Source organism: Trachemys scripta, chromosome 6, assembly GCF_013100865.1.
Source record: "Trachemys scripta elegans isolate TJP31775 chromosome 6, CAS_Tse_1.0, whole genome shotgun sequence".
Lineage (NCBI taxonomy): Eukaryota > Metazoa > Chordata > Testudines > Emydidae > Trachemys > Trachemys scripta.
This window is the reverse complement of record NC_048303.1, coordinates 70,832,540-70,853,589: the sequence shown is the minus strand read 5'-3', so window position 1 is coordinate 70,853,589 and position 21,050 is coordinate 70,832,540. Positions and strand designations below refer to the sequence as shown.

The following is a 21,050-nucleotide window of genomic DNA, read 5'->3' as shown; positions in this document are numbered from 1 at the left end:
TCAGGAAATAAAATTTCTTCTTCCAGGCCCTCATGTACAAATATGTGATTTTTCTTGTCCTGTTTGGGCTTAAATCGGAAAAGAATGATACTTAATAATCTTTGTAAGTAATGCTTTCAGATGTTTTGCTACAGTAGTTCAAATTCAGACTAGTTCAGTTGAGATTGAAAATCATTAATATCTGATGGCTGTTTGGTGCCATCTGGGAAATGAATTCACAGGGTCAGTCCACTTTCTATTGGACAGGTGTCAACAGAAAATCCATGATCAAAATTGGCACTAATTGACACACTCGTTTGTAGTCCTTCAAAGAGGCCATAAATAGGAATGCACGCAGAATCTGAATGAACAACCCTTTCTTTGTTTGAGATTTGGACATTTTAGGCTAGATTTTCGGAAGAGCTCAGTACGTTGGGGGAAGAGCTTACTTCAAATGTGCTGAATTACTTTGAAAATCTAGCTGTTCATACAGGGAACTGCTGTGTGCTGAGTGCTTTTGAAAATCTGGCTCCAATTGTGGGTTCTGAGCATTTGCAAATCTGGCCCTTTGTATTAGAATGGTTGCATAGGTAAATTGTTCTATAGCAGAAATGTAGCAACATTTTTTACTTGACGTACTGATTCTTTCCTTGACATGTAATGTTAATCTACTTAATTGGCCAATTTTATTTTCATTACGCTGGCATTGATTCAGAATTAACTTGATTGAAGTCTATGGAGTTACTTTGGTTTCCACTGATGTAACTAAATGCAAAATTTTGTCCAAGATTTTGATGATTTCTTTAAAATATTATTTCATCATGCCTTTGCCTGGAACTGGTTGGGTCAAGATGTGTGTTAAAATTAATACAACACTTAAATGCTAGTCAGTGATTCAAATGTACTGGGTTGATATAGTTCCAAATGTGATGCTATAAGAAGATGCCATCCAGACTTCTGACCAGGACTTTGGAGCAATTAAAGAAGAAAGCCGATAATTATGTATCTCAATATCAAGTCTGCGTGCTCTGATTCAAGACACTTCAAATAAGCTGGGGGACTCAAAAATTAAGCCTCTATGAAATGAGATAGTGGTTCGTTTCTGTGTAGCGCGTTTAGATGGTACCAGCTTAATAATCAGAATTTGACCTTTCTGTAGGGTGACCAGACGTCCCATTTTTCAAGGGATAGTCCCATATTTAAGCCCTCCGGCAGGTATCCCAACTTTTTTTTAAAATGGGCAAATTGTCCCATATTTTTTGTCTTACCCTCCCATCAGTACTGGCAGTTCCTGCTGCTGGCCAGATCTCTGCTCACCAGCCGCCCACCCACCAGCAGTGAGTGGGGAGGATCCAGTGGCTGACGATGGGGGTGGGTGTACAAGGCTAGTGGCGGGGCGAAGATGCAGCGCGTAGGGCTGGTGGCTCCCATGCTGGTCTGTCAGCGCTGCCCCCGCTGCGTGCTGGCTCTTGTCCAGCAGGGCCTCGACTATTTCCGGCTGTGGTGGCTGGTGAGTGCGGGTCCATATCCCCCCTGGCAGGGCACATCCCTCTCCCAGCGCTGTGCGGAGAACCCAGCCCCTGGTCAAAGTACTGAGCTCACCAACAGCCTGGCTGGTAGGCTCCTTCCTTCCCCCACTGCCTCTGGCTGGGCCAGCACCCTAGGAAAGCCCAAGATCCTCCGGCCCAGGGCACTGGCCAGGAGGAGCCGGGCCCTGCACATGCCAAACTCCCGCAAACGCTGGCATGGGAAGCCTCCCCCCTCCCTACCCCCCCAGCTAAACTCTGGAGTGGTGGAGGGGAAAGCAGTTTACAGCCTGTTCATGACCTGACCCTGCAGGCTCCACAGCATCCACTGCCATCCCCCCCCAGCCCTGGGTCCTGCCCCCAGGGAGCGCAGGGCTGCTCCGACCGGTAGGCACCCTCCTCTGCTGAGCCACCTCTGGCCAGGTTCGCTGAAGCCCTGCAGTTAGGTTCCCTAGGCTATGGTGCACAGTGCATCCTTAGGGCTTAACCCCTTCCTGCCCGTGCTGTAGCCAAGGGACAGACGGAGGCTGGAGGTGTTAGCTGCCTTTCAACACTGTGAGGGCAGGAAGGGACAATCCTCTTCCAGCCACTGGGGAGTGGAGGGTGGAAGAGATGAGCTCTGCAAAGACATAGGCCAGGTCGTCTCTCCGACCCTCTCCTCCCCTGTGACTGGAAGCAGCTCCCGTCCCTTCCCTCCCACACAGTGCCGAAAGTCCAGCAGGGCCAGTTGCGAACCCTGACAGAAATCAGCGGGGGCGGGGAGGAAGATGCGACCCTGCATGTCCCCCACCAATGTGTTGCCTCAGGGAGATGTGGCACCAAGTACCAGGAGAGTTGGGTCCATCCCCTGGGCCCAGCCAGGCATGGAAGGCGAAGAGTGCCGGTCAGAGAGGGTCGGATTGGTCGGCCACCCCTCCTGTGTGAGAGAGGTGCATGGGAGTGTGTGTCACCTTTCCCCGTGTAAATCCTAAAGCCTTAAAGATAAGAAGATAAATGAAAAGAATCTAACTAGGCAGTATTTCTTTTTAATGGGCTCAGTCAACTTGATGTTCATTTGAACGTTTGTATTGCATAGTTCTGATTGCCATTGAACTCTCTTGAATTACTTGAATAAGAGTAATTTTACCAGGTATCCCGTATTCAGCATAGGGAAATATGGTCACCCTACCTTTCTGTCATGTTGCAAAGCCATTTATTTGACAGTGTTTTTGTGGTGGTTAAAGGTTTGTTTGTGGAAAAGAAAGATGTGGATGAAAGATGTTTTTTTTTTTTGTTTTTTTTTTTTTGGATAGGGGGTGACTTATTTATGTCAGATATCTAAAGTTTCCGACTCTGAGTTATTATGTTAGCGTTATTGATCATTTAATGCTGCTGGCTGGTCATCCTTTTTATAAGTTGAATTGCTAGGTCACTTAGAGCTTTTGTATGGGCCATTTTAAAAATTATTATTTAAATCTAAATAAATACATTTTCTCAGAGGAGATCCCTTGGGAACATGGTTGAGACATGTTGGCTGAATATCACAGAAAATCTTGCATTGCTACTGCTTGTGTGTGTGTGTGTGTGTGTGTGTGTGTGTGTGTGTGTGGTCGTCTTCATTCTTTTCATAGGCCAAGTGTCTGAAGTCATCAGTCTGTCATCTTTTATGCACACAAGACTTGTTTAAAAATATTTAAGGAGTGATGAAATATTTACCTGAGTTATAGGGTTTTTTTTTGTTTTTCAGTTAAGGCTCCAATCCTATAATCTGAACCATGGAAGCAAGCCTTCTGAAGTTAATGAGGCTTTTCATTGACAAGTCCTCCTACGTGTATCAGATTTCAGGATCGGGGCCCAAATTAGTAGACAGTTGTCATGGGTTTATCTGAGCAGGGCATCCATGCAATGGGCTCACCTTAATTTTACAGTAAATAAATTTACACTTAACTTGAAATGGCCATGTGGGCATTAAAGACCATAGAATCGTAGGACCTGAAGGGTACCTCGAGAGGTCATCTAGTCCAGTCCCTTGTACTCAGGGTAGGACTAAATATACCATTGCTGACAGGTGTTTGTCTAACGTGGTCTTAAAAATCTCCAATGACGGAGATGTCCCAGCCTCCCTAGGCAATTTATTCCAGTACTTTAACTACCCTGACAATGTCCAACGTAAACTTCCCTTGCTGCAATTTAAGCCCATTGTTTTTTGTCCTATCCTTTTCTAGACCTTTATTCATTTTTGTTGCTCTTTTCTGGACTTTCTCCAGTTTGACCACATCTTTCCTGAAATGTGGCACCCAGAACTGAAGACAGTACTCTGGTTGGGGCGTAATCAGCGCAGAGTAGAGCGGAAGAATTACTTCTTGTGCCTTGCTTACAACACTCCTACTAATACAGCCCAGAATGATGTTTGCTTTTTCTGCAACAGTGTTATGCTGTTCACTCATATTTAGTTTGTGATCAACTATGACTCCCAGATCACTTTCTGCAGTACTACTTCCTAGGCAGTCATTTCCCATTTTGTATGTGTGCAACTGATTTGTTCCTTCCTAAGTGGAGTACTTTGCATTTGTCCTTATTGAATTTCATCCTATTTACTTCAGACCATTTCCTTAGTTTGTCCAGATCATTTTGAATTTTAATCCTATCCTCCAAAGCACTTGCAACGCCTCTCAGCTTGGTATCATTCGCAAACTATAAATGTGCTCTCTATGCCATTATCTAAATAATTGCACAGACTCGGACCGAGAACTGATCCCTGCAGGAGTCCTCGTGGTATGTCCTTCCAGCTTGACTGTGAACCATGGATAACTACACTCTGGGAACGGTTTTCCAACCACCTATGTACCCACCTTATAGTAGCTCCATCTAGGTTATATTTCCCTAGTTTGTTTATGAGATGGTCATGCAAAACAATATCAGAAGCCATACTAAAGTCAAGATATACAACATCTACTGCTTCCCCCTTATCCACAAGGCTTGTTACCCTGTCAAAGAAAGCTATTAGGTTGGTTTGACACAATTTATTCTTGACAAATCCATGCTCACTCATTTATCACCCTATTGTTTTCTAGGTGTTTTGAAATTTTATTGCTTAATTATTTGCTTTCTGGGTACTGAAGTTAAGCTGACAAGTCCATATTTCCCTTTTTATAGATTGGCACAATATTTGTCCTTTTCCAGTCCTCTGGAATCTCTCCCATCTTTCATGACTTTTCAAAGATAATCACTAATGGCTTAAATATCTCCTCAGTCATCTCCTTGAGTATTCTAGGATGTGTTTCATCAGGCCCTGGTGACTTGAAGACATCTAACTTGTCTAAGTAATTATTAACTTGTTCTTTCATAGAATATCAGGGTTGGAAGGGACCTCAGGAGGTCATCTAGTCCAACCCCCTGCTCAAAGCAGGACCAATCCCCAGACAGATTTTTACCCCAGTTCCCTAAATGGCCCCCTCAAGGATTGAACTCACAACCCTGTGTTTAGCAGGCCAATTCTCAAACCACTGAGCTATCCCTCCCCCTCCCTATTTTAGCCTCTCATCCTACCTGAGTTTCACTTGCATTCTCTCTGTTAGATGTTCAATCTCTACTAACCTTTTTGGTGAAAATGGAAACCAAGTCCTTTCCACATTCTCTGTTACTGTTTTTCCCTCCTCATTGAGTAAAGGGCCTTCCTTGTCCTTGGTCTTCCTCTTGCTTCTAATGTAGTTGTAGAATGTTTTCTTGTTACCCTTTATGTCTCTATCTAGTTTAATCTCATTTTGTGCCTTGGCCTTTCTAATTTTGTCCCTACATATTTGTGTTTTATGTTTATATCCATCCTTTGTAATTTGACCTAGTTTCCATTTTTTGTAGAACTAATTTTTCAGTTTCAGATAATTGAAGATCTTCTGGTTAAGTCAGGGTGGTCCCTTGCCGTACTTCCTATCTTTCCTGTGCAGTGGGATAGTTTGCTCTTGTGCCCATGTCTCATTGAAAAACTGCCAACTCTCTTGAACTGTTCTTCCCCTTAGGGCTTGTCTATACTGCGCGCTAGTGGGTCTGGTGAAGACGTGATGAGTCGATGGGAAAGTGCTTTCCCATCGACTTCAGTAGTCCACCTCCTCAAGAGGCGGAAGGTAAGTTGGTGGGAGAGTCTCTCCTGCCAACATAGTGGTGTAGACACCGCATTAGGTCGATGTAAGCTATGTCGCTCGGGGGTGATTTTTTTTCACACCCATGAGTGGGTTTTTTTACATCAACTTAAGTGGCAGTGTAGACCAGGCTTTAGACATGCTTCCCATGGGATCTTACCTACCAACTCCCTGAGTTTGCTAAGGTCTGCTTTCTTGAAATCCACTATCTTTATTGTGCTGTTTTCCTTCTACCATTCCTTAGAATCATGAACTCTACCATTTCATAATCACTTTCACCTAAGCTGCCTTTCACTTTCAAATTCTAAGCTAGTTCTTCCCTATTTGTCAAAATCAAAGCTAGAACAGCCTCTCCCCTATTAACTTTCTCCACCTTTGGAAATAAAAAATTGTCTCTAATGCATTCCAAGAACTTGTTGGACAATCTGTGCCCTGCTGGGTTATTTTCCCAACAGATGTCTAGGTAGTTGAAGTACCCCATCACTATCAAGTGCTGTGCTTTGGATGACTTTGTTAGTTTAAAAAAAGTCTCATCCACCTCTTCTTCATAATTAGGTGGTCTGTAGTAGACCCCTACATGACATCACCCTGGTTTTTTTACCCCTTTTGTCCTTACCAAGAGACATTCCACAAGTCTGTCCCCTATTTCCATTTCAACCTCAGTCCAAATGTATATATTTTAATATATAAGGTAACACCTCCTCCCTTTTTCCCCCGCCTGTCCTTCCTGAGCAAGCTGTATCCTTCTGTACCAATATTCCAGTCATGCGTATTATCCCACCAAGTCTCTGTGATGCCAACTATGTCATAGTTACGTTTATTAACTAGCATTTCAAGTTCTTCCTGCTTATTACCCATACTTCTTGCATTAGTATACAGACATCTAAGATACTGATCTGATTTCTCTCTCCCCCCCCGCCCTGTTCTCTCTTGTCTCTCCCTTATGCCTGCTATAACGCCCCATGCTCCCCTCAGATTCCAAGCCTTGTGGTTTGCACATGGGCCTGCTAAACCCAGGGTTGTGAGTTCAATCCTTGAGGGGGCCACTTAGGGATCTGGGGCAAAATCAGTACTTGGTCCTGCTAGTGAAGGCAGGGGGCTGGACTTGATGACCTTTCAAGGTCCCTTCCAGTTCTAGGAGATGGGATATCTCCATATATATAACATAAAACAGTCCTTTGTTGATCCAGCCAAAATATTGTCAGCGTTAGGTCTCCTGACCAGTTTATGTTTGTTAGATTTTAGACAGGGAGAGCCTTCCTCCCTTGTTGCAGCCTTACCCAGACATGGCCTTCGAAAGAAGCAACCAGCTGTTTTTATCTAGTCTACTGGGCCCTGATTGGTCTCTGCCTTCTCCTGGCCATCTAGCCGCTGTAGTTCCAAGTCTCGCTACTTCTGCTAGCACCAGATCCTGGGAGGCCTCTTCTAAAAACACTACTTTGAGTGCAGTGTATGAAGGAGGGCCTCCAGTAGGGGGCAGCAAATGTCTGATACATCTTATTACAGCAATGTACAGCTTCTGATCATGGATTCATTAATTCACTAATTGTATCAATAAATATAAAAACATCATTAGCAATACTACTTAAAATAGCTTTTAAATATGATTGTTTTGCAGCTCAGTTATGTATCATTTATTTGCAAATAACATTTTTCATATAATACTGCATTTAAAGAGAGAACATTCTGTAATGTGTCACTTTCTTCAGAAAATTATCTATGATATATTCCATCATATATACAGACTACAGTATAGAAAGACTGAATGCTTCTGCTTCAGCATTGTTTAACTTTTCATAGGAAGCAAAACTCAACTTGCTTCTGATTTATGTTGGGAACCAAGTATAATAGGAAATGTTTTGAAAATTGTACTCACTATGCTATACACCTGTCCCTACATAACTCTACAGTCAGCTTTAAAAAGAAACTTGTAATCACTACAAAGGTTTACATGATACAGAAAAGTGTCTTTAACATAATTATTTATATCTGGAAAATTATTTATATGGAGATAGTAATAGGTAAAATTTCTATTTTAATATTTCTATTGATATTAAGTGTGCCTTTGCCATATCAAATAAATGGTTTGACTGCACCCGAGGGCGCAGCGGAGAGAAGGGCTGACAAGGGCAGAGGGCAGCTTTAGCTTGTGCCTCTGATTTAACATCCCTCAGGCTGGGATCTATCACCAGTGAGAAATGGGCCATAGCAGAGCCTCATTTAGGCCTTGGCTACACTGGCGCGGTACAGCGCTGCAACTTGCTGCGCTCAGGGGTGTGAAAACGGCCCCCCCCCCCCGAGTGCAGCGCTGTAAAGCGCCAGTGTAATCAGAGCCTGCAGCACTGCACGCTTGCTCGCAGCGCTGCAAGCTACTCCCCTCGGAGAGGTGGAGTACATACAGCGCTGCGAGAGAGTTCCCACAGCTCTAGTGGCACGACTACACTTGCGCTTCGCAGCGCTGCCGCGGCAGCGCTGCGAATTCCCAAGTGTAGCCAAGGCCTCTTTCTCTGCCATGCTCTCTGCCCTCTCTTCTGCACCCTGAGGTACCCTGAATCTCCCCACCCTGCTTATCAGAGTTCTGAGGCAGGAGGTGGTGATAGCAGCTGGTGGAGAGTCACTCTACGGAAGGGGAAGGGGGATTTTCCAAGGCAATGCTCTAGTCTCTTTACATAAGATACAAAGTGAGTTTCATAGACCAGAGAATCTGGTCCAAAATGTATAAGTAGTCCAATTAGCTGGGTCATCTAAAAATAACACTTAAATAATGGGTATAGCACATATTTAGATTACAACGTTAGATTTTTATACTGAAAGGCCAGGAAGAAACTGGCTAACATATTGCAAAATAGATATGGTGCTTGATTTACACAGATGAATGAGTTTCTTACTAGAGGTATGTATCTTCACAGTTATTTAAGGATATAATACAAAACTCATTGAAGTCAATAGGAGTCTTTCCTTTGGCTTCAAATGGTTTTGTATCAAACCGTAAATGTAATAATAAATAGTGTTTCAAATAGTTAACAGAAACCCTGCATAGACAGCCTGATCCTGAACTGCTGCAGTTTGTGGGAGCTTTGCCATTGATTTCAGTGAGCGTAAAATCAAGCCCTAAAGATCTTGCAATTCAGGGGTTAAATGGTGCTTTCCATATTTAAACCAAATAAACTTTAGTGAGTTTTTTACCTGAGCAGAGTGTTGGATCTAGCGCAAAATAAGCATGAGCAGGGACCATGCAGTGCAGCAAAAATACAGAAAGGCACATGTGATCATTAGAGCTGTAATGCTTTGCAGAACAGATGGATTTTCAGAAGCTATTCAAAGGAGGGAAGGGAGGGCTTTTGGCATAGACTTAATTGGGAGGCTGTTCCAAGAGTAAAAAAATGTATGTTTTTTTTTTTTATGTATGTCTTTAAACCACATTTTATCACTTTTGATGTTATCTGGGAATTCAGCTTCTTTAAATGAATTGGTGTGAGTAAACTTGAGGGGAACAAGAGATGCTTTGGAAAAAATTAAAGCCACAATACTTGCTTCAAACAAGGCGGTTAAAAAAAAAAAAAAAAACCAACAAAACCCCCTACCTCCCTATATTCGTAATTTAGTTAAGCAATAAGACATGTCAGAGTTGTACTGGGCTATTGCTGCATCCTGAGAAATGGTGATATCCTAGTATTACACACACCCTGCAGTGTTTTAATGTGTAAAATATTCTTATAGGGTACTGCCTGCATTTGAAGGAAATGAAGGGCAACTGTGTGTGTGTGTGTGTATGTGTGTGTGTGTGTGTGTGTGTGTATATATATATATATATACACACACACACACACAGTTGCCCTTCATTTCCTTCAAATGCAGGCAGTACCCTATAAGAATATTTTACACATTAAAACACTGCAGGGTGTGTGTAATACTAGGATATATATATATATATTTTAAAGGACAAATGGATTGCCCTGTTGTGTGGTAAAACTGGCAAGAAGACTCCAATGACAAATCCTCTGAGGGAATTATTGTCATCAGTTCATGAGGGGCACATGGTTATACTAACCCACAGAATGAGCAGCAGGCCCTATCCATCAGCCACACAGATCCACAGAAGGCCAGGGCCATCTGTGCAGAGGCACTGACAAGGATACTGCTCCTTGTCAGTATAGCTCCAAAGTTGTCATACACACTACCAGGCATTCCTCCAGAATATAGGTGCCTTGGGCTTCTCGGGGTTGCCTTCCATGGAAAGGGGACCAGGTAATACAGCATCAGACAAGGTGAAGGTGAAACAGTCATTCAGGTTTTTCAGCACAGCAGCCCATGGGGCATTTAGAAGGGCCTGCCTCATATGCCAGCTGCCAACTGTGCTGGGACACAGGAATGTCAATAATGGTTTGTTAAATGTGAAATAGTCCTAGCCAAATTGGGGACTGCTGGTGTAACCATTTGCCAGACTTTGAGATGTAGTTTAAGGTATCAGTAATGGGTTGTTATAGAGAAGTAGTCTTCTACCAAAGGTGAGGCAGATTTTTTGGGGAGAACGGGTTGCCTAATAAGGGCAATTTTTTACACAGGTTTCATTGTCTTGGGTCCAATCATCTTTTGTTATAACTCTTCTTGCAGTAGTTTTCCCTCTTGTATCTCAGATTGTATGGAGTTGAAACGTGGCCTACAGGTTGTCCGTCAGCCTTAAGGCGATTATTATTTAGGAAAAAAAGTGGTTAAATGTCTGGCTTTTATCTTCTTTTTTTACTTATCCAGAACTAGTTTCTAACACTGTTGCTCAAGAGAATGGAGGGGGAAAGCTGTAGCAGATTAAGCTAACTCTTGTGTGCACTGCAGTCCCCACCATTTTAAAGGGCCTCTGCACTTTTGGTTGAGGGAAGAGGGATAGTTCCTTCTGCCTCTGAGCTAGCTGGTAGTAGTTGTAAGGAGACACCACTGGAACACTGGGAGTGTGAGAGAAAAGCTCCCCAACATATCCAGCATCCCAAAGAGTTTATAGCTAAAATAAAGGTGCAAAGAAATTTGGTGGGTAGTTAATTTTGGTGCCAATTGTTGCCATTGTATTCATTTGTTTTAAATCCTGAAAAATGAATGTAGTAGTTAATGTTGGAAAACTGCAGTTGTAGCCTGCAAAATTTAATGTAAAAAACAAATTGTTTTTTACTTGTTTGTGAAAAAGCACTGAAGCCGTAATGCTATTTGCCCTCTAAACATAAAAGTAGCAAAAGTAAATTTTTGTTCAGATTTTCCAAAATATATTTGCTCACAGTTTTAAACTCTCCATGCCAAGTCCCGGCATAACATAATCCCTGAATACTGTTTTAATGTGTATTTAATGAGTTTTTATTAGTATAAAGTATGTGAAATGGAAAGGGATAACTGTATGGACGCTGTCCAGCTTTGTCAGGTGTGCTTTGACCTTAAGGTCTGTGGTGTTTTGACTTAGATGGGGAAGCAATCTGTTTAACTTGAATTTGAAGCATCCATCTACATTTGGCCAGCTGCATTTCCTCGAAAATATTGAGTCTGTGCCTGACCTTCGCAATATGCTTTAGAACATGATGATGTTGCCACTAGTGATAATAGTTCAAAAACATCAGCTTCCTTTTAAAATTGCAAATACGGTTTCTAAAACACATGTTGTGACACACTTACCTTCACATGGGTTTTTGGCCAGGAAAGTTTACAAATTCAGAATATAAAAACGCAGTTATCTTGTTCTGCTTAGGTTGCTCTTTATCATGGGATGAACTGTCTGAGTTCATTGTAAATATTAAAACTGGTTAAATGCATATATTCAGAATAAAGCTAAAAGGCTACACTTCCAAAGAATCATTTGAGGGGAGGCACTGAGACCTGAAGGTGTGTACTTATTTGCATCCTCAGAATGGTGCCTGATTTCAACAGCCCTATGGGCATGTTCTGACAGGTTGAAAATTAGGCCTCAGAAGAGCACATCTATGGCCTGGATATACATAGATTTTATTTGTGTGAGAATGGAGATTAGAAGGAGATTGTGAGAAAGGGTTTTCATATACCAGCCTATTTTATGGCCTTCTGCATCTTCACCTTTATAGCATTCCTGCCCTGTGACCACGATTCACAGCAGGAAAAGGGAAACATTGCTTGGCTGGTCTTAGCTATGTTGGGCAACACTAAACAAGAAACTGCACACAATGTATTATAAATAAACAAAATGTATCTTTCAATTTCAACATTAGTTTTTTTTTAACTTTTTACATTTTAAAATAAACTAGATTAAAAAACGGTGGGAGTGACCTTCTGCTCCAGCATGTGAAGAAAATTCGGAGTGACCTCATTAGACAATTTCAGAACATTTAACACTTTTTACTAGACGTAAACCAGTAAGGTATTGTACTTACACTGGTGTGGCCTGGGGTTGGTATCACTGCCTGGCATTGCCTTATAATAATTTTCCAGATACTGGAATGCTATAAGGGAAAATAGAGGAAACAACATCTTGAGAGAATTCTGAACCATAGTGAAATTACAGATAAACAGATATACAAGTAAAACTGTTCACATCCCGAAGTAAACCTTTAGTTTGCCCTTGTTGATGTAGACACAAATGTTCCTTTTCCACCAATCTTTATTCTCCCTGAAGAGAGCCATAGCCACAGGGCACACTTGGGCAGAAGGAGTCCCTGGAGAGACCTCTTCCCTCTGGACTAGGCACAGACCACTCTTCTCGTGTTTTTCTTTTTGGCTCCAAGGCTGCAACTCCTACTCAGTTTTGACTTCAGCCTGCTGTGCATTGCAGGATTGTGCCCACAAACTTAAAACAAACAAACAAAAAGATACAAAATACTCCTTTTGCCTAGATGGCCTTCAGAGTGTAGGCTTCTGTAACCTTGAGGCTACATTTGTGGTTGTGGAACAGGATTTCTGCCATTCTGTAGTCCAATGGAAAGTTTTTCCTTTCCCACTGCTACCCCTTAGGAGCCCCACAGTTTGCAGGCTAGTAATGTGGGCTGTATGTAGGGAATTGCCCCTAAAAGCACAGTAACCATGAGGCATCAAAATGAGAGCACAGAAATAAGCGTGGTGCCCCCAGAGTAGGGTTGTACAAAGATATAGTCAACATAATTAGGTGCCTAATTGGGTGCCTAAACTTAAATGATGTGTATATACACATGTAAGTAATTAAGTTTTATTGAAAAAATACTTTGCAATACTTTGTGCTCCATTTCCTTCAAATCAAATTACAGATGGACAGGGCTGAGTTTATAATATGAAAATACTTGCTTTCTTTGTTTAGAATTTCCTTTTATTAAATTTTAACAAAGTTGAAAATTCACCAACCAAAAATACAACCAAGTGTGAAAAATGCAAAAAGCAACAGAAAGGAGGGGTTTTTATATGAAATGGAGACCAAGAAACAAAGTAAATTGTGTCTGAGAAATTTAATTATAACAAATATAGTTCAGGATTCACTGGATGCCATTTACTTCAGTTTATAGAAGTTGGGGGGAAATGTAGCTCTTTGAATTGGAGTTTGGAAGTTAAGAATTTATTGTTTTGAAACTGATTTATTCAGTGGGTATTTACTACTAAATCTTTTCTACAGAAAATGTTGTAACGGGAAAACCTTAACTATTAACTTCTTAATGCAGTGAGCTGGGTAATATCTGAGAGAAATCATATATTTAATGGAAGTAATTAAGAATTTAATTGCAGGGAAGTACAAGAACTTAAAAGTTATGACCAGTAAGAAAAGTATCTAAACATTCAAGGCAAAGACAGCAAAAAAACCTGTTGGGGGTTGCACCTATTTGCAGTTATACTCTGTTATAATCCAGTAGTATTCAGAAAGGTTTTAATCTATACTTAACACCTATCTAGGGTCCCTTCTGAAGTGTTGTGTGTTTCATAAGAGGAAATATGAAAAATAAGACAACAATACATTTTGCTGGAGCAACTTCCATAAACTTACTCAAAAGTGTTGAAATGAAGAAATAAGCTAAATCATCAAAACCATTTCCCTGTTCATATGAACCCATCTTGAGATACTTAGTCTCAGCACATCTGAAAATGAGAAATAGATGTTCAACCTATTTAAATCAGGCCCGAGGTGTCTCAAGTTGAGCACCAAACTTAATGGTCTCTCTTTCAAATTTGGTAATGTCTGTGCACTAATACTAAAAAAACTTGAATGGCTTTAATGGTAATGTGGGCTATATACAGCTAAATATCACAGCTAATAGAGTAGGATAGGTTTCACTGATGAAAAAAGGCTGATAGAGTCTGATCGCAAAGAAAGCGGAAACATATGCTTGGTTAACTTAGGATAAAATGTTCTCACTAGTTACTTTGTAAGTCTATTACTTATACTATGTAAGCTTTTATTTTTGCTTTTTCCCCCCTAATCAACAAAGCTTTCTAGAGGTAGTTTCTGGACTTATGGTGGTGTAAATCCTAGATTAACATAAATTTAAGATCTCTGGTGAGAGGCAGTCTGAAATTGGGGCAAGATGTAACTGAATTGAAACACTTCAGGACCTGAAGGGCTAAAGGCCTTCATTGCGTACTAAACTCAGGATTGTCTTTAATTTGAGTCCTGTCCAGACACAAAACCCCTTAATTTTAGTCTGATGGTGCTTTTAACTGGCCTGTTGGGATGTATAGGCTAAAGGTCAAGTTAGCACAACTCGTCAGCTGTTAATACTACCATGCTGTTGCATGGATGTAGGCTAACTCCACTTGAATGTTGCTAGTCCTCTGCTAGTGCCTTCCGACAGTTCCTCTTGTGTGCTCAAAAAGGACAGAAAAGTATTCTCACAACTCACTGAGAATTCATAGAGCATTGCAGCTTACTGCAGTGCAAAGGGCTATCAGCTTTGCCCCCAGAAGTCTTAGTGCCACACTCTAGTGTGTGCAGCGCCAGTGCAGACATAGCCACCAGAGTCTTTTTGCAATGCAACTGCTCTCTCAATCTAAGCCCGCAGTTCTAAACCCACGGGGCTGCATACGGCCCAATTAGTACATTGCTGTAGTCCAACTCAGGTGTGTGCTAAAGGCCGGCCCGCATGGCAGAGTCCAGGTTCCCCGCTGCCTGGCGCGGTGGGGTCCGGGCTACCCTGGCACCCAGTGTGGTAGGGTCTGGGCAAACAGCCGGCCCTGCACGGTGGGGTCTGGAGCAGGCAGTTGGCCCCGCGCGGCAGGGGTCCAGGGTCGGGGTCCATGCTGCCGCTGCCTTGCCACCTGGCCCATGCGGCCCAGATAACACACAATGATAAAAAAGGTTGAGAGCTTAGATCAGTGGTTAACTCAGGAAAATAACTCAAGTTAACTTTGCAGTGAAGACATATCAGTATAAAAACATACGGTGAAAGTATGCGGGTGTGGTCAGTAAATGTTACAGGGGAAAAACACGTTGACCACAAGGAGTAGTTGGAAATGGGGACCTTAGGTTTACTATGGAAATAATGACTTTTAGCCGCTTCTTTTTCTTTTTTTGCCTAAGGGGAAAAAAATTATTTAGATGATCCTGTTTTTTTAAATCTTGTTGTCACAAGGAAAATAATTTGGGTTTTTTTTTGTTCGTTTTTTGTCACCAATTGTAATACGCTAGTAGCGATATTTGTTTTTTATTTATTTATTGTTGGTTAGCTTATGACCCAATTTACTGACATCATTCTTATCCTCTGATATTATCTCTGCTCCACTATATTACACTGTGTCCCATTCTGTGCTGCTCCCAGTGCCTGGACCTCCAACCTGCTCTTCTTGTGTACCAAATAACAATAATAATGTTCAAATCACTGTCTTTCTATATTCAAGTCTTCTATAAGACCTTTTGCCGAGTACAGAACAGTTTTAAACAGCTGATTTGTTTTGTACTGTTTGTGTCTTTCAGACTGTACGTTTCTGAAACAGTGACCATGTCTTCCTTTGTTTCTACATTTCTGATGAATATAGTGTGGAATAGTAAATAATTACAACAAAATAATATATTTGGGATGTCTATGGTTTGTTGTGCATACAAATATGCCTTCCTCTCTGTGCTTTGTATTATATTATTGAATCCTTTATTTGGGATGGAAGATAGTGGTTGATTTCTCACTTGGTCAGGGCATAGCCACTTATAAATTGTTTATCTTGAACAGGTTGAAAATGAATTCTTTGAAGTGCCTTAATCCCAACTGAATTTTCTAGAGCATGTTTCTGAACACTGCTCTCCAAAGTCTATTTAAATACAGTCTTGTTTGTTTTTACAAATAATAGCAATATCAGCAACAGAAAGTTTATGTCAGAAGGTTTGTATAGGTGCAGTTTGTTGTACAGGAAAGTACTAACACAGCTCTTGAGAAGGGATACATGTTTTACGTAATAAAGTTTATAGTGTGTATGACTAATTGCCAATGTTTTTTTCCCCTTTCCATCCTGTAGCCGTCCTCAGAAGGTGTGTTTGTGTCCATTCTTCCCTGTACATCCTCTAAAAGTCTCCACCTGCTTGTATATAATTCAGCATCCAGCGGAGGTGAGTAAGGCTATGGGAATTGTCAGAGTTCAGCAAGAAGCTTCAATAGCAAAGGGTGTGAGAGAGGGCAAGAGGAAACAATCTTGTTCAGACATGTGCAACAACTTCATCTTTGAAAATAGCTATAAAGCTGAACAACTAGTTCACACGATTTGTTAACGTCATTTATTCTTTTATTTTTAAAATCTGTCATTATCTTCCTAATTTTTTCCCCTCCTCTCGAATCATGGCCCATTCTTGAAATCCTTATGTGTAAGAAATCTTTCCTCACATAAGCAGTCTCATTATGTCAATGGGGCTACTTGTGTAAGTAAGGATTTAGGAGTGAGCCCGTATATAGTACGTGCCTACTGGTCTGGAGACAGTTGAAGCATGAATATATTTTAGTCATAGGAGATCTGTGTTTAGCTTTTATTATTCTGTATTAATCTATTAATATTTAACAATATAAATCAAATAATCAATCTGAGGTAATGGCCTTAAATGTTGTAGCAAGGAGAAGACTACAGGAAAGCACAGTTACTTATCTGGTCTACTAGATCTACTATTTCAAAAATAAATAAATAAAGTATTTAATGAAGCACATAAGTGACTCCTAAAAGAAACAGACTACCTATTTGTTCTCTTTGGTATTCTTAATGTTTTCTGATAACCTGTACTTAGCTCCTCAAGAATTCCCAGTGATCTGTGTTTTTTGTAAGGATCCTCCCAAGTGTTGATCATATTTTTCTACATTTTTGCTTCTTTCATGCCTTCAAAAAAATCATGGGCCCTAATAACTGTGTAAACCTAATAGCAAGATTTCTAATAACAATTTCATGTGTCTCCTGAATTAAGGATGATACATTCTCCTGGCCATCTAAATGATGGAATTACGTTAGTTGCACCCAATTTGGAGAGGCATTGTGGTCTAATGGTTGGGGCACTGGACTGGAAGTTAAGAGGCCTGGGTTCTGGTCCTGGTTTGGCTGCTTACCTATTGTGTGACCTTGGAGATGTCACTTTACCTCTCTGTGTCTCTTTTCCCTCACACCTTCTGTCTGTCTTGTCTATTTAGATTTTAAGCTCTTCAGGACAGGAGCCTGTGCTGGGGACTTGGGGATGTGGCATAGAGTTAGCTGTGTTGACCGTACACCTATTTGTTTTACCACTTCTTTCCCCCAGCCTTGTTAGAGGAATCTCCAGCAGTGTAGAACAGTCTGCTGTCTGGTCAGAAGCAAAGGAATGCAGCATGGCTCAAGTCTGAGCCCTTAATGGAGTTAAAAGAATGTAAGCCATACTGTACATGTCTCGGTTCCAAACAATGCTTCCTGCAAAGCTAGTGATCACTATGTCTAACTTCTGTGAAGGAAATTTAAGACCAATAATCTTCTGGGTTTAATATCCTCATGCATAGATCTGGTGCCTTTAGCTCACCTTCACTTATTCCTTATAGCATCCCCAGTTGAATCCTGAGGATTGTGGGATTTTTTTATTGTTACACTTTATCCGTTCCAGAGAAAATCAAGATGACATTTCAACTGAGAGAAACCAAAAGGATACTGGTTTTTGGTTGTTTATTTTTAATAAATTTTCTTTTAGTAGATGTTTCATTATTAGTCATGAATCATGAAAAATCCAGTTCACTACAGAGAAAATATAAGGTAGTAACCAACACCATTAACTCTCAGAAAAGAAGAATAACCCCTATGGTGCTGTATCTATGGTACTTCAGTAGTCAAATATTCAGTATTTCCACAAAACAAAGCATTGCACACTGCTGCCAGGAGGAACATGGAAGAGCGCAAAGGAAGGAAATAATTACATGTTTTCAGATCTGTAGATTGAAAATAGCTACAATGACAGTATATATTTAGCCTTAACCTTTACTAAGGTCTTGGTTATCTACAAGCTCATGTCTGAATTCTCAAACAATTTCTTCTCTACTTTGTGTAGTCCATCTTTCATATACTGTCTACATTTCCAAACATACTTTTCTCTTGTAGTTCACCTTTAATTCAGTTAAAAAAAAATACACTTCCGTACAGTTAGCAGCAAGCATTTGTCTAAAAGTTAGATTATTTGGATTGGGCAGTGGGACCAAATTAGAGAAAAACATTGAAAGTAACAATTTTTGAATGTCTTCCTCCTGCTGGCTATTAATATTTTTTTAATGAGAGACCAATAGTAGCTGTTCTTTCTGCTCTTTGTTGCCATTCTTTAACCACTTGCCAAAAAATGAATCTTCTGACACATCCAATATTATTATTTTTGGCATCTGTTTGTGAAAGTAAAGTCAACCTCGTGTGTGTGTGTGTGTGTGTGTGTGTGTGAGAGAGACACGGGAGAGGGGAACCCCACAAGTATAAAAACTAATGTATTCTGTGCCCGTTTTAGACTAGTCTGTTGTTTAAATGCTTTGTTTGGATAGTGGTAGCCCAGGACATTGGATGCAGTATCAGTCTTGCTGTCATGGTTTTTCAGTCTTTGACCAGATTTCTACTTTTTTGTACATTCTTGCTTCTTCACTCTGAGCATAAGAATAAAATTGTTTTAACTTTTTAGATTTTTTTAAAAGCCGTGAAACTTCTTATCGATTTCTTGAATCACAAAATAAGCCCTTTTGGCAAAATTGCAGGACGGCTATAGGTGGTTGGTGGCTTCCATTGTGCCTGATGAATTAATAGCAAGTGCTTGGTGGCTCTGCAATTTGAAATCAATCTCTCTCTCTCCCTGTTGCACACATATATTTGTGTATAATACATTTTGTCATGTAGCATACTGTTTATGTAATCTGCATTATTGTTAATGGTACTGATCAGGGTGTGTTCTCTATGGTTTCCTTGTTCATTGTTTCTCATTTTTTGTTGAAGTTTCTGTTTACAGTTTTCTTTTACAAGCACCCTTGAGCTTTTTTTTAAGTCACTGAAGGTCTGACCTTGCAGAATTGAAGTCAATGGGAGTTTTTTCATTGACTTTGAGAGAGCAGGATAAAAGTCCAGTGTGAGAATCTATTGAGATGGGTAGCTCTAAAAAAGAAATAATTAGAAACCTGTAAAAAAAAGCTTCTCTGAAGATGTACAGAGGTGAAGAGACTGACCTCATTATTTTTTTTTTTCATGTTTTAATTGGCTAATATGTATATGGAAGTATTCTAACTTCCAGCTTGAAATTAACTGGTGAAGTATTGGGGGGCAGTGGTGGGATGAGAAGTCCTCATCACACCAAACTTCATAGAATTTGGTTTATGGAAATTCCTACCAGGTCTGAACAGGTGAATGGAGGCAAGACTACCTGTTTTCACTGAGCTGTATATTTTCAGAGAGCAACAATTACAGGTAAGTATTACACAGAATAGAATAAATTAAAATTGGAATCTGGATTTTTTTCCTTATTGTATGCCTTTTCTATCACTGAGAGAGCCTGTATGATGCCTATTTTGTGGTAGTAAGAACTACAAAAGAAACTACTACATCTTAAGAGTTTAAGAAAGCATCCTTATTCTTTAAAAAATGTTTTTTTCCCTTTTTGATATAAAGGAAAGTCGAGTATTACGGACAGTGCCTCTTCTAGCTGCTTGCCTCCCTGGAGACAAGTGTAAAGTCTTGATTGGCCGACGTTTTGGTGAAGATAGGTAAGCAGAATTGCTGATTCAACTTCTGGTTCTCTGTTGTGTACTATTGATGATACTGCTTTTAAAAGCTACACTGAATATTTTTGCATTTCTAAGTGTTCACTGCTGTGCAGTGCTAAGGCTCACAAATGAAGTTGAAATACAGTACTGCATTTTGTAAACTCCTTTTTGGACTGTTTCCTTTTAATTAGCATCAAATCCACTTTTTTTTTTTTTTTTTTTTTTTTAACCAAGCCCTCGGGGGGTCAAAAGTTGTTACCTCTTCATATGGGGATGCTGTTGCATTCTGTATGTTCATTCTTGACCTCTTTTCAGAACCCGGGTACTGTGACACCTTTACTTCAAGTGAGACGGCAAGATGTCCTGGTCTTTTCTAAAGCCAGTAAATGGCAGTGCAGCCAATGCCCTGCATCATTCTTATCAGTCATGATGCCTACAAAAATGGTTAGGCAGCTGGTATGCAGTCACCATTGCTTATCACGGTGTTCCTAATAGTCTCATTGTTACTTTGTACTACCTCTGTTTATCTGTATACACACACACCTGTTGTGTCTCCTCTTTATACTTAGTTCCTTCCCTGAAAAGCTTAAAATCTATCTTAATTTTATATGCTTGTTCAGTTCTTAGCACAAAGACTGATGGCTAATAAGTGTTACTGCTGTACAAATAATAATCTGCATTGATTGATTTAAGCTAAGTCTGCAATACAGAGCCTATGTTGTAATAGCTATGCTGGCATAGCCCCCTCGTGTAGACGCAACCTACAGTGGCAGAAGGAGTTTTTCTGTCAGTCTACGAACATCACCTGTCCAGGCAACTTTAACTACATTGACAGAAGTACCGTTATGTCGACATAGTTGCACCTACACTGGGGGTTTTGTCAGTTGGGGTATATTTTTTCACATCCCTGACCAGCGTAGCTATGCCAATATAACTTTTAGATGTAAATCAGGCTGTAGATGCTTTACAAGTCTCAGAAGAGGGAGTCCTGAGATTAAAAATGAGTGCGTATTTTTGGTGACATTCTTTCTGTTAGCTATGTGTTAACGCATGGCAGTTTCTTCACATTTATTTTTTGATATTCTGAAATTTTGGACAAGATTGTCACATTAGTATTGTCTTTCATCCTCATTTGGTGAAGCTAATTTTTTATCAACAAACTTCTGGTGCAAATGCTTGTGAGATTTTGTTGCATAAATGTTCCCTGAAAGGCAACAAAAAAGGGTGTGAATACTGATGAAGCAAATTCATTTAAAATTCAAATGAATATTTGGGGAAGCTTTTTGCAGAATTCACTGAGGTCTACTGAACAGAGATGC

General features: G+C 40.5%; 1 protein-coding gene across 4 annotated transcripts in view; it reads left to right on the top strand.

The window, feature by feature from the left end:
* DTWD2 (DTW domain containing 2) overlaps positions 1–21,050 on the top strand; it is a 187,690-nt gene that overhangs the window by 55,750 nt on the left and 110,890 nt on the right. For all 4 annotated transcript variants that reach the window (XM_034773752.1, XM_034773750.1, XM_034773751.1 and 1 more), the window contains exons 2-3: positions 16,028–16,118; positions 19,637–19,731. In XM_034773752.1, coding sequence (XP_034629643.1) covers positions 16,028–16,118; positions 19,637–19,731 — 186 coding nt within the window. The remainder of the gene's footprint in view (positions 1–16,027; positions 16,119–19,636; positions 19,732–21,050) is intronic.